This window comes from Nelumbo lutea, chromosome 4, assembly GCF_056320005.1.
Source record: "Nelumbo lutea isolate HS-2025 chromosome 4, American lotus-T2T, whole genome shotgun sequence".
NCBI lineage: Eukaryota > Viridiplantae > Streptophyta > Magnoliopsida > Proteales > Nelumbonaceae > Nelumbo > Nelumbo lutea.
In genome coordinates, this window is record NC_142687.1 from 23,614,549 (window position 1) to 23,628,384 (window position 13,836).

General features: G+C 35.4%; 1 protein-coding gene across 1 annotated transcript; it reads right to left on the reverse strand.

The window, feature by feature from the left end:
• Window positions 1-1,659: 1,659 nt before the first annotated feature.
• Window positions 1,660-3,008, reverse strand: LOC148854631 (uncharacterized). The gene has a single exon (XM_088941412.1). The coding sequence runs from the start codon at window positions 2,479-2,481 to the stop codon at window positions 1,969-1,971; it is 513 nt and encodes a 170-aa protein (XP_088797538.1). The 5' UTR covers window positions 2,482-3,008; the 3' UTR covers window positions 1,660-1,968.
• Between the last annotated feature and the right edge of the window lie 10,828 nt (window positions 3,009-13,836).

Consider the following 13,836-nt stretch of genomic DNA (forward strand, 5'->3'; position numbering starts at 1 on the left):
AGTCATATATAGTATTTGAATTCTTTACAAGCTAGTGGGTTGCATCCAGCGAAGTTGTCTCAGCATGGTCGGCCATTCCTTTGTCAACTTATTTCTGTTGGCTGAGAATTTATGCCTCCCCAGTTTCTAACTCCTGTGAACTGTTGGGAAATGGCTGGGCAAGCCCCTTTACCATTTTTTTCACCACATTGTTCACAAGCTCAAGCGATGCGTGGTTCCTGATCCTGAATTTCTATCATCTCCATTCCGCGTTGTTTGACATCAATAACACTCATTATTACGCATTTATTGTATCGTTTCAGAAGAGAGGGAGTGAGTTGCAGAGTACTACACTTACTTTTTGTACCACAAACAACTCATGCTCCATTTGGTGGTTAGTTGTAAGAAAGGGCGTCCCACCAACTGAAGTTGAACTTAGTTGGTCATAAATACGTACGTTTCCTTAGCCTTATTTTAGACTTGTAACTGAAGCCTAAGCTCATTACCATCTAATGGGAATGGAGTTCCCTTTGGCTATCACAGTTCACAACAGGTTTTCAACCCAGAAGACTGGATTGATTTCTGTGGGGCTCAGTAGCTAGGGGTGGTGGCAAGAGCTTGGACCACCTCTCTGTAGGCGGTGGCAAGAATTAGGACTGCCTAGCTACTGCAGTGCAGGATGGGCAGGTTCAGCGCATTGCACGTAGCCACTGTCAACCATGGAATTAAGCCATCTGGGTGATCTGAAGGCGAGTCTTTCTGTGGGGAGGAGGTACTTGGTTCACAAAAACAAGGAGTCATTACTTACTTATTGAACCCTTGGTTCTTTGACATATTTTGTCTCCTTGGTGCTTTTTTACATTTTACTCAAGATCTAGTTAACTTTTTTACTTTAGCATTCAGTGAACATTGCCGGCCGTATTAATTGGTTGATTTGTTTCAAACTTTCAATGCATTATGGCTGGCTGGTTGGTTAGTATTGGTTGAATTAGTACACTACATGATCTTTTGTATTACTTGGCAACAAAGTAGAGAGCTGTAAAGGTGACCCTTTCCAATTTGGGTTTCATTGATTTTGGAGGTTGTCTGGGTGACCTGGTGAAGCCCAAGATATATAGTAAGTGGTAAAAGATATATACACTTTAGCTAAATGGTTTCCTCTTTCCTGCAATGCTCTCAAAATCAAATTTGACCTGGTGGTTGAACTGGTAAACCGGTTGCCCACTGAGCTGCTTTCTGGGTCTTGGTTTTTTGATGGTTTTTTCGGTCTGAATGTTCTTGTGAGCTTTACAGTTTTGATGCAGCCATTCTGATGAGTCTAAAACAAATGGACACCCATGTGCCATTTAGCAGTGCTTCGCTACCTCAGATGGGTGCTCATTATACGTTTTTTTCTTGGTCTTGTGTTTTTTTTTCTCTCTCCTACACACAGAGATAAGGGCATTGGATAGAATCTTCTGTCAAAGGCGAAGTCTCACTCCTTTTTTATTTAAAATAATCTCCCCTCTCTCACTTCCAGAAGCATCCATTCTCATGTAGGTTACCACATCCACATATTTTTTTTCCTAGATTTCCATGCTCTCTCTCTCTCTCTCTTTCTCTGATTTTGCCATCAAATCCATGGTTTCATGGGTTATCACTCCCAAACTCATGAAGAATCAGCTAATTAACTTTCAGTGCTAACCAAACAATATTATAAATTTTTATAGAGAAACCGTAGTACTGTCTCTTCCTGGTTAATCTTCCTTCTACACCAATCCCTACCATGAAGAAGTAAAAAAAAAAAATGTATAGTACATAGAAAACATAATAAAAGCCTAAGTACCCACTCAGACATTTGTGGATTCATACATGCATAAGCTTTCAACTGTTACAAAATGACGCATACAACGTAGACATGAACAACGGATCTCACCTTTCTAATTTGGCAAGCGTAACCAGAAACATGCTACAGACCTAGCAATAAACCCAAAGGCAAATAAATTATATCTAATTCCTTTTGCCCATCCAGTTGGTTTTCCTCACCTTTGCTCCATTCTGAACATGACTGGTTGCACTGTTCGCCATGAGCACCGAGTCTTCTTTCTCTTTGCTTATTCCTCTCTGTTCTCTTTTCTTCATGCTTCTGTAAGGAGTTTCGTATGAACAGTACTCGTTATCGTCTTCATCCTGATTATGCTCGAACTGGGTCATGCCATGGGCTCTCTCATCACCATGCTCATATGGATGCTCACGATGACTGGGACCCGTTGAGGCATCAGAAACCATGGAATCGCCACTGTCGTTGTCGTCATCATGACTGTCATCGTTGCCGTTGTTACCATCACCATCATCATCGTCGTCGTCGTCGTCGTCATCATCATCATCATCATCTTCTTCTTCATAATCATGGCCATGGTCATCATCATCATTCTGCATGGGGGAGGCAATATACATTGTCCAGCCAGATTCACTGCTACTACAATATTCTTCTGTACCTCCATAGAGTTGGGAGGACTCCATTACTGTAGGTAGAGGAACGGAGGAAGAGAAGAGAACAAAAAAGAAGGCAACCTAACAGACAAAGAGAATGCAACCCTTTGGAGTTCTTAAATAAGATACCAACAGGGCTGTATCTAAACTCTAAAGATCATTTAAGCTAAATTTCTGATCATCTGGGAAACCCAACTATGTCTTTATTATTTCTCTGATCCACCATAAACCAAAAAGCAGCTTTCCACACGGAGCTCTTTACAATCTGACTATCTGAGAACTACATAAAACCCACATTATTGAATAGCTAGCTAGTATAAATTAAACCACCTGGACATCCTAACACCATTAATTCTCTGGCTTTTAATCACCAGGGACAGCTTTCTATGTAAACAGGAGAGAACCGATCTCACAAAAGGAATAAAGCCCAATTTCTTAAATTTGATAGAACCAGGGTTGCTCACTAGGTTATTAGATATCACACCTGAAAATGCAATCATCTTTATTTCTCTCTGCCTCACTCATAAATGAAAAAGGCAGCTTTCAATACAAGCATAGAGGAGCCCACTCCAAAACAGAGAAGATGTGTAACCCATGTTCTTAAATAGGGTAGAGTCCAGCCATGTTCACTAACTGCTGTATTTATCTTTCACAAATTTATGTCTTGTCATCACCAATTAGGCAGCCTTTTCCTATACAAAATGCAGAGAGCCAAACTGGATATTGAGCTTTTAGATCAGGTTGGATGAGGTGAAATTTCAAAAGGTTCAAAAGTCTCTTCTGCTCCTGTTCTTCCGTCCTTTCCCTGTTTGTTGTTGTTTGTCTCTCCATAAAGCAGGCTTATGTCTTTTGTGTCATGGGGGATGAACGTGGCATTTTTAGATTTTTTTTTTCAGAATTTACTGCCTAATATATAGTAATTTTCATCGCCCCAATCAACAATAGAAGCAATTATAGTTGCAGAAGTAATTCTGGTTGTTGTCTTTCAATCGTTCTTTTGCCACAAGTGCATATATGTTGGCTCAATCACTTAATTTTTCACTTATTATTCTTTAATGGATGTCTGGCTGATTGGGAGAGGAACAGAAGGATCTACAAGTTAATCCAAACCAGATGGGCATATATGCCTTACCCATCTTTTTCTTAGCAGGGGTTCGGTTGTTCCCCGCTTTCGTTTCTTCCCATGGCATATTATCCGTTCAAGGTAGACAACTGAGTTCCCTTGTATTATTCTTGCTGCCTGTCCTTTGGTCTTGGCTCCATGTGAAGATATTAATTTGGAAGTTTTCTTTGATGAAAGGACAACATGGTCAAAGTTGAGGGCTGGTTCATCACTCTGTTTTACTTTGTGGGTGACTTTCACATATAGGATAGTACAATTAGGTTGCTGATTAAGGCAGTAAGTCAACTGACAATAAGATAATATGTTTCTACACATTGAGTTGATTCCTGGGTAAAAATCCACAAGACCTCAAGCTTTTGCATTTAAAATGCAAGCCTAAAAGAGAAAAGACAAAAAAAGAATTATTCAATAAGAGGACAAATGGTGCAGTTAGTCGATCCCAATATCATTATTTTAAATGGAAGAAGTTGCAGAGTGATATGGCCAGACCCAGCTTCTCTCACACTTGTGGCTGAATGCTCGATCGGATAACTGTTGGACCTATAGAGACGTCTATCTACCTTACCTAATACCCCAAATCATCACAGTGGAAGTACAAATTGTCAAATATATGAACTGTGATGAAGTATATAGAGATATTCCCCCTCCATTCCTTGTCATAAAACACAAATAATACAACTAAGGGTACTTTCAAATATAATCGTTCAGAAATTTGTACAAAACAAGACATTTGTTGAAAATGGGTTTCAACAAGATGTCCATTCAATTCTCCTTAGGGAAAGTGGAGATCCACATAGGTTAGATTCTTCTTATTTAGTTTGTAAAAGATATATGAAAATGGACAATGCATGCATGGTGCAAGAATGACAGAGATTTTGGGTGGGTAAAGATACCCAGGATTATTGGGAGGGGAAGTATCATTTGATTTAGAAACTTCACTTGTAGAGATTGTCCTTTTTTTGGATTTTGAGAGGGGGTAAAGGTGGTCAATGGGATTTTAGTTCCCATTGACCAAGAATCCCATATTCTTTTTTCAGATTTATATGGGGATCAGGGAAAGTTTATATTCTTACCCCATCTCCTAGGTGGATAAATAACTTTCCCACCTAGGAGGAAGTTGACAACACTTGAATGGGACAAAAATGCCCCTTTTAATAATGAATTTTTATGACTAAAATGTTCATTACCATATTTACATGAGAAATTAAACAACATGGGTAAATGCACTTACCCAGGTAAGTGTTTCCAAGGAAAAACTTACCCAGGTAACTGCATTTACCTGGGTAAATAACTTACCGAAAAGCGAACAGGGCCTTAAGAGGGGCAAAGGATATGACATGAGAAATCTTTAACTACCCATATGGAATTGAGTCATGATCCAAAGACCTTTTCATTTCACTATTTCTTTGGGTTTTCCCTTAAGGCTATGTTTGTTTTGAAGGAAAAATTAGGGAAAGGAAGGAAAATGTAAGGAAACCTATACAGATTGGTAAAGGTTTTCCTACATTTCCCTTCCTTTCCCTACTTTTTCCTTCAAACCAAACATAGCCTAAAGGATAGTATCATGTGTTGATGATCCTCTTGTCATGAATGTGAAAGAGAAGTAATATGGACCATTAAATGTAGACCTCCTATTCCCCTGGAACATGGGTATGCCTACAACTTTAGACCTTATTATTGGGACTGCAATGTAATTTTTGTTTTGATGATTAAATGATTAAGGGTGTATAAATTTGATGGAAATTTTGTTTTGATGTTTGGATTCAAGTAAGCTGGTCTTGATGAGGTTATATATCTCTACAAAAATTCCCATGTACTGCCCTGATTCACAAATCCCCGGAAAGTTTCATTAGCTCAGATCAGTTCTTTTAATAGCCCAAGAGATTGTTCAGTTGACTGTTCTCTGTGACCTTCAAAAGAAATATATATATATATATATATATATATATATCATTATACACAATCATAGTTTCAGAAGTGTCTTCTGTTAGAGTTTAAACAAAACAAATTTCCTCCTTTGAGAAAAAATAATCTAATCTGATATCCTATTAATCAGGAGTTAGATGCACAATACTGTATAACTGAATGGACAAAAAAAGCACTTGTACCAGCAGTGAATTGTCATATCCTGGTTCTTGAATATCGGGAATCAAGTGCTAAATTGAATTGTCAAATCCATGACAAAATTAAATGATAAGAGTCACCATTTGAAGCTACCATGCGACTCAGATACCTATTTTGTCTTTTCCTGATAGTACTCGTATTTGCGTGGCATGCATGGTAATCAACTAACAGTACGTAATGTGCTTATGAAACATGTGTTTTATGAACTTTTATGCTTTGTGAGACTTCAACGAGCACTCATAACTTATATTTCCGCCTTTCAATCAAACAATGTCATATTGCCTGGATACTTAGCGTGCATAAAAACAGTTAATATCATCTGGTCATCTTCAATGCACAGTTGGGCACAGGGATGATATGGATTTAGGTGATGAAGATAAGAAAATGCACAATTCCCCTACATCTATCCTCTTAAGCAAGATACAATTTTAACCTTGAAGTAAACATAAATATATAACTTCTAAATGCTATTACTCTAACAATTTTCTCATCTTTCTTCAAATTAGATTTTACAATCAAGAGTATATAACTAAGATCATTGTTTAAATTTTCAAAAAATAAAAAATAAAAAGTTCATGAAGGCATTCATGTACAAGTGCCAGGCTTAATACACTAAATAATTATAATTTGATGTATATATATACATTAAAAAAGGAAAAAAAAAACAGACAGAAAAAGAAACAGGATTTGAAAAATTCCACATGCCTTGCACGTGGAGGGCTTACCTAGTTCAAGGATCTCCTGAAATCACAAATTGTATACACTCCCTCCCATTCTTATATATTAAATTTCTGGGGAGATATTTGTATTTACAAGCGGATGCACGACACATGATTTTTTACTTTCAGCAGGAGATCCCTCTCCACACAGACAATTTATAAACTATGTTTGGTGAAAATCAAGAGAACCCAAGTTGAGGGTATCAGTCAACAGTCATTTGAAGGACTGTCTACTTTTAGTCTCGTTGGATAGGAATTGGAATCTTCTCCATACATCTTCCTCATAATTACATCCTATCATATATTGGGAACATCTCATATAAATAATAATAAGTATAGAAATGTTTTTGATATACAGTTAAAACAGAGACCGGATCTGCTCCTCACACAGGGCATCTCATAATGATTTCACAGGTACATCCTACCATACATTAAGAATATCTCTCATATTTATACATTATTATTCACAGTGGTGTTCCCAATGCATGATGAGATGTATCTGTAAAGTCGGTCTAGGGCGCCATGTGTGAGGAGTAGATCTCAGTGCGCTAAAACATGCAGATCCGCACTCATTTATCCAGATCACTTTAAAGCAAAATGAACCATTTATTTGATGATATCAAAAGAGGCTAATTGGTTTTTTCTATATAGATAACATATAGAAGGTTTCCAGTCTGGTCTTTGTAGCTTTGGTGATGAGATAGAATAAATTTTACCATGACCGGACTGGACCGGACAGTCAGACTAGAAAAACTAGGAACTGGTCACTGATCGGTTCCATTTTTCCCTTAAACCGTTTTTTTCCCTTGATTTTGGTCAGCAAACCGCTGAACTGGCTGGTTAATTGTTCAAATCGTTCGAATGGTTTTGACTATTTTTCAAAATTTTAATTATTTTTAAAATTTTTATTTTTTGTTGGAATAGGCCAATCATTCGGGTCAAACGGTCGGACCACTCAAACCAGTAACCGGACCCTGACCGGTCCGGTTTAAAAATCCATGAATTTTACCATTATTGCATGAGACTATGAGGGCATATATTGATATAGAGGAGAGGCTCATCTAATTTATCTTCTAGAATGTAATTGATACATGGTGGGTCCTCCCGCCTTTAATTTGATTAGGTTCATGAGTTGTGAACCAAATCATTGCGCGTGGTCGTGGAATTATGCAGACACAGATAATGAGCAGCAAACAGAAATTAAATATTGATACAGGGAATTTCAATTTGTAATCACTTCTTCTGTTGTTGAACTCAATTTGACAGACTCGCCCAGACATGCATGAAACAGTTTTGGTGACTGGGTCAACGGTTGAAGCTTTGAAGGATTCAACTATTTTACTCACTCAAGCAAAAATGTAAAAAAAAAAAAAAAATAGATTTCAGACTTTTAATTTTAGGCTATAAAACAAGCTTAAAACAACAGAAACGGTAAACCTAGCTATTCACACAAATAGTTGGACTACCCCAACATTCCATAATTCTTTTCCAAAGAATTACTATTTGAAGAATGAGAGTATTGGGCCAAAAATAATTCTTTCTAATGTTAAAAAGTTATCAGCTCCAAATAATCAATTTTAGAATGAGTTTCAAGCCCTGAAAAAAAAAAAAAAAGTTCAAAAGATATTCGTAGAACATCATCTAAGCCTTATTAGCAACTATGATCATTTACATGAATCTTGTTTTGCCATTCCATTTGTTTTAGGCCATCTTTGGGAGTGCATATTCAAAATAAGTGCCTATTTGGGCTATTAAGCACTTATTGGTTTTTAGAAAATTAGTCTGAAATAAGTATTTGTTTTAAAAATTAGGGCTTATTTTTAAGCCCAAATTTTCAGCTTTTTTAAGTGCTTATACAATAAGCATTTATTCAATTTTTTCTTCTAAAATTATCCCTAGTTGAATTTTTAAAATGCCACATAAAATTATCCCTAGTTGAATTTTATATTTATGAAAGTACTTTTATAAAAAAAAACTTTTACAAAAGCATTTTTATAGAAGTACTTTTATGAAAGAACTTTTATAAAAACACTTTTATAAAAACACTTTTATGAAAGTATTTTTACAAAAGCACTTTATGAAAATACTTTTATGAAAGCACTTTATAAAAGTATTTTTGTAAAAGTAATTTTACAAAAGTGCTTTCATAAGGATACTTTCTTAAAAGTGCTTTCCTAAAAGTACTTTTATAAAGTGCTTTCATAAAATACTTTTATAAAAATGTTTTTATATAAAAGTAGTTTCATAAAAGTGTTTTTATAAAAGTAGTTTCATAAAAATGTTTTTATAAAAGTAATTTAATAAAAGTGCTTTCAAATGGTATATTTTAAAAATTTGAAAGAAAATGAAGGACAAAATAGTCACAAATGCTTATTTAAGTGCTTATTAGAGAAAAAGACTACCAAACGCCTAATATAAATTAAGTGATTGAAAAAGTTGGGTGCCAAATGCAAATAAATACTTATGTGAATAATCACTTCCAAACATGGCCTTAGTATCGTCATATCCATTATTAAATTGATAATTTAAAACATTTTTTTTTAAATTAAACACAAAATTTATCAAAATCATTTCATTGAAAGCATGTAGGCATTCAGTGCCCGACAGCAACAGTGATTAAATTGGACTTAAATCTTTTCTCACTTCATTGAAAACAAGTCTGTCATTCATATATCCACATACTTAATTTATACTACTAATAAAAGAGTGAATAACCCCACTTTATGGAATTTTTATTAGATATTTTTACCCTTATCTAAGCAATATACAATGGGCATAAAAAGGGCATATATGTCCTTTACTATCACTCAAAAAACTATCCACTTATAAATATTCAAAAAATATCCACTTATAATTATTCAAAACTGTTTATGAATTATAAATAGTTTTGTCTATGTACAAATGCAAACATACATATTTACTAGCACTTTTATGAAATGACAAGTAGAGGTTGCGCGGCTCCACAATGCCATGCCGATTTTCAGTCTTTCCCCCTGGGGGAAGTAAGTAATACTGAGGGTCAGGTCTTTCCAAAATTTCAACAGGAAAACAAAATTAGTGCCCTGGCTGGCAATACCATTTGTCTTGCCGCTGGTCTGTTACTGCTAGGCTATGAGGCGATCAGGCTGAAATCCCTTTGGTAAGTCCCAATCTCGTAGTGAAATGTATGGTATTAGATCATATTAGTAGGGTATTAGAACGTATTTTATTAACAGGAAATTTTAGATTCAGAACCACTGAGATCAGTAAAGGATATCTTATGGCAGTCACTCATAGATGTGCCTCCCCGTATCACTGCTAGACTAGGCTGGTATTAGGTTTAGTGCCTCCCCAGATCACTGCATATCTCTGTATGCTTTTATTCATGGGAAGATATTTCCCATAAACAGCTGCAATGGGATGTGTCGATGTGAGGACCAAAACCCACACCCTAGGCTGGGGCTTTCAATTGGCTGAGAAGAAGGCTTAGAGTCCTCGGTCTAACTAAAATTTCTGAGCCTGAGCCCAGCTGGGCAGAGCTTTCGCTGGTCTAGCCGAATAGGTTGTTCCTTTCGATGCATCCTCAACGTGACATGAGTCATGCTCATGACTTCATGAGTGCTTTTGCTAGACTTAGCAAATAGGAACCCCACCCCTCCCCCTAAAAGGAAAAAAAAAAAAGAAAACCAGCATGGTTTTTTAACTGCCGTTCCACCCGAACCATTCATCGGTTCTATTCTACTCCAAATCTATTTCCTGACTAAAAACTGTTGAATTGGTTAGTGATTTATTGACCAAGGTGGTCAAACCATTAATTTGTTCAATGATTTTTTGACTATTTTTATTTTAATTATTATTTTTAAAGTTTTTTGTCAGAATGGGTCATTCATTCAGATCAGACAATTGAACCATCAACCCAAAAATCGGTGGCCATAATGATTCTAATTCCAATCGTCTTTTAAAATATTGAAAAAAAATTTTAAAAATGGTTAATTTTTCAAAAGATCTAGAATATAGTTGAATTCAGTGCTTTTAGCTCGCTGGTTGAACTGTTTGAACCGTCATTCAGCCAGGATTCTGGGTCCAATTCTGTTAAAATCCATCAATGGATAAAAAACTATCACTCAGCTAGGATTCTGGGTCAACTAATTATATATACCTTAAATACATAGATGCTGATGTGGTATATGATATGGTCTGACCTATTCGATCAGACAATCAAACCAATGACCCACGACCCAAGGGCAAAAACAATTTGACCTCCAAGTTGGTTTTTAAAATATTTCTTAAATTCATATTATGTTTTAGAAGGCAATGACATATTAATAAACTTTTTATTTTTGTGAAAGTAATCAACGATTCTTTTAAAACATAAAGATAAATCTGTCAGTTGGTAGAATGGTAAAATCTGAGGCTAACAAGCATTGAAAATGTGGATTTGAGTCTAAGAGCGGCCATTTATAAAAGTTAGTGGAAAATTATTTATTATTATTTTTTATTATTTTATACATAAAAGACAATAAATGTCTTCATACCTCTACTAATAAAAACATAGTCATCACTGAATGTAAATAGACGCATTTAGGGTCAAATTCCATGAAGAAAAATGTGAATATTTTTATAGGAAGGAGTTAGTGGAAATTATACTTGCACATATCTCCCCAATGGAGAAGATGAAATGAAATTGTATGCCAGACTCAGTTGTTCATATAAACCACACCTTTACACCTTTTTGCTAATTCCAATACTCACAATTGTTCTCTCCACTTTCTACTTTATAATAATAATAAGGGGTGAAGATTTAGTGGGAGCGATCACGTTGAATAAATCATGTGAACCCAACTGTCCTATCATATGCATTGTTCATGGGCCAAGACATTTGAAAAGTTCAACCCATTTTTTAAGCCCAAAAGTGGCCCAACAGGGTTGAATTCACATGGCTTATTCAGTGAGACCGCTCCCGTATGATCATCATACACCCTTTAATTATATATTCATCTGATCATATAGTGACATATCACATGCGTCCCCAGGCCGCCGCATTTGCCAACCTAATCCACTTTGAAACACTTTTTTAATCAAAGCTCAAATGTGGGGAGCTAATGCCCTGTTACAATAAACATTCTTGTCAACAAAATCATTTAGTTGTTGAATATTGGTACAGTATTCTGTACGCACTGTAATTGCTAAATATTCTACTAATCTTCATCGAAAAAGAAAGAGTTTTCTCGGTGACTAAAATTCTTTTCAATTTCATTCTTTCAAGGGAAAGTTTTGATATAAATTCTCTTCATCATCATCCATGTCATATTTCAATTACATGGGGTTGGTTATATGAATCTTGTTTTATTAATCCATTTTATTTAAAGTCATATCTATTATTAAATTATTGGTGATTAAATCATTTTTTACTACTTGTATTCATATCCTTTTTGGTTTATCTCAAAATTTTCTAGCCCCATCAATGTGTAATAGATAGGGGTGGCTTGTGAAAAACTCGACTTGAAGCTCGGTTTAAGCAAAGTTTCGAGCCGAGCTTGGGCCCAATGAAGCTCGACTCGTGAGGTTTACGAGCCTAGTATAATAATAAATAATTTTTTATTACATACATACATACATACATACATATAAATAAATATAATAAATATTTTTTATATAACATTTTTATTTTTTATGTATAATAGTAAATAATTTTTGTAACTCTTATTTTTTTATATAAAATAAAAACATTTTGTATGTATATTATTTATTTATATATATATATATATATATATATATAATAATGTTTATAATTCTTAATTTTTTGTATGTCAAATAAAAAATATTTTTATATGTATAATTTTTATTTAAAAAAACTTGGCCTATAGTCGAGCTCGAACTTGCGAGCTTTGAACTGAGCTGAGCTCAAGCTCAAGTCTCTAACTCAAATTGAGTTTGAGCCTAAAACAGTTTCAGCAAGCCGAACTCGATTTGAAGAATGCTAGGGAAACCTATATAAGATTTGTAAATGTTTCTTTACCTTTTTCTTCTTTTCCCTACTTTTTCCTTCAAACCAAACATGGCTCAAAAGAATAAAACCTACAGTTTTAATTTTTAGGGTAAAAGACTTAAACCTCCCTTTCCCTTGAAATTCAAGCTAAATACTAAGGCCTCCCCTTTATTTTTAAAATGGACTGACAACTCCCCTGTTGGTTGACCTCATTGGACAAAGACCTCCCTTCCACTAGGTATTTGTTAAGAATTGGTTTCATGTGAGCTGATGTGCTGTTAAACTTTATTAAGTTTTTTCAAAAACTCAATATTGTCCCTTTATAGCAGACTGATGGTTTGAGTTTGCAATGAATGGCTTAAATAGGGGATTGTGCCATGCTATGGTAATAGCAACTATTGTTGGTAAAAAAATAACAAACGGCAAAAGAACAACAAGAACAGAGTGGTGATTCAATCTATGTTTTGATGGGGTTTATATGTATGTCCATTTGACAATAGAAGTTGTATTTTTATTTTATCTAGATTTGAGTTTCATCGTTGTTCTAGCCCAAATAGCCTACGACCCTAGGTTTAGTCTTTTGCATGGTTTCATAGGAAAAGTCTAAAATTTTCATTTACTAACAACCTCCCAAGGCCGTGATTTCACGGTTTCAGTAGGCGTAGCTGATTTCACATCAAATTACCCCCAAAATATCAATGAGATCAACTTTGTGAATCAGCCCTCAAAGTGACTGTATAAATTATAAAGGTTGAGTCAAGCTAGAATGATCATTCTTATTTCAAAATGATAAAGTTAAGAAGCAGAACCAGAGAAACACAGATGCTTCATTAAAAAACAGAACCAAAAACAACCACACCAGAAACACAGACTAATACACCAAAGACACAGGAGAGAAAACCAGAGAAAAGCGGAAAAAAGCTAAGAAACTGAACTAAACACCAGAACTAACCATGGAGGCGGCTACCATGGTTCGGACTTGTGCTCTAACAATCGGCATTACATATAAACAGCAATCATTTGCCACGTTTAGGTGTTAGACGAATGGCACAGGAAACCAAACTCCATCCTTCCCTATGTTTCAGATAGAGATAGAGGAGCCACAAAAATCGTTAATCTCCGGTAGATTTTTGTTAGCTTGCCATTATGAATTTTAAAAAGTAACTCTTCACCAAACCCACAAAGGAAAACAAGTATTGAAATGCGTACTGTACTTTCAGTTGCTTTGTGGGGAAAGAACTACATGACGCCATGAAGTCAGACAATAGAGATCCCTGAGGTGAAAAATCGTGGAAGGCATCCAGAAACGTCTCCGTTGTGTTGTGCGACATTACTTATTCTATTTACAAACTGGCCGGTAAGTTCAGATCAGGGGTCTCACTGACCTTGAAAATTAAGGAGAAAAACATCATTAGAACTGGTAGAGTAAGTGTGTTCAGTTAAAGCACAGA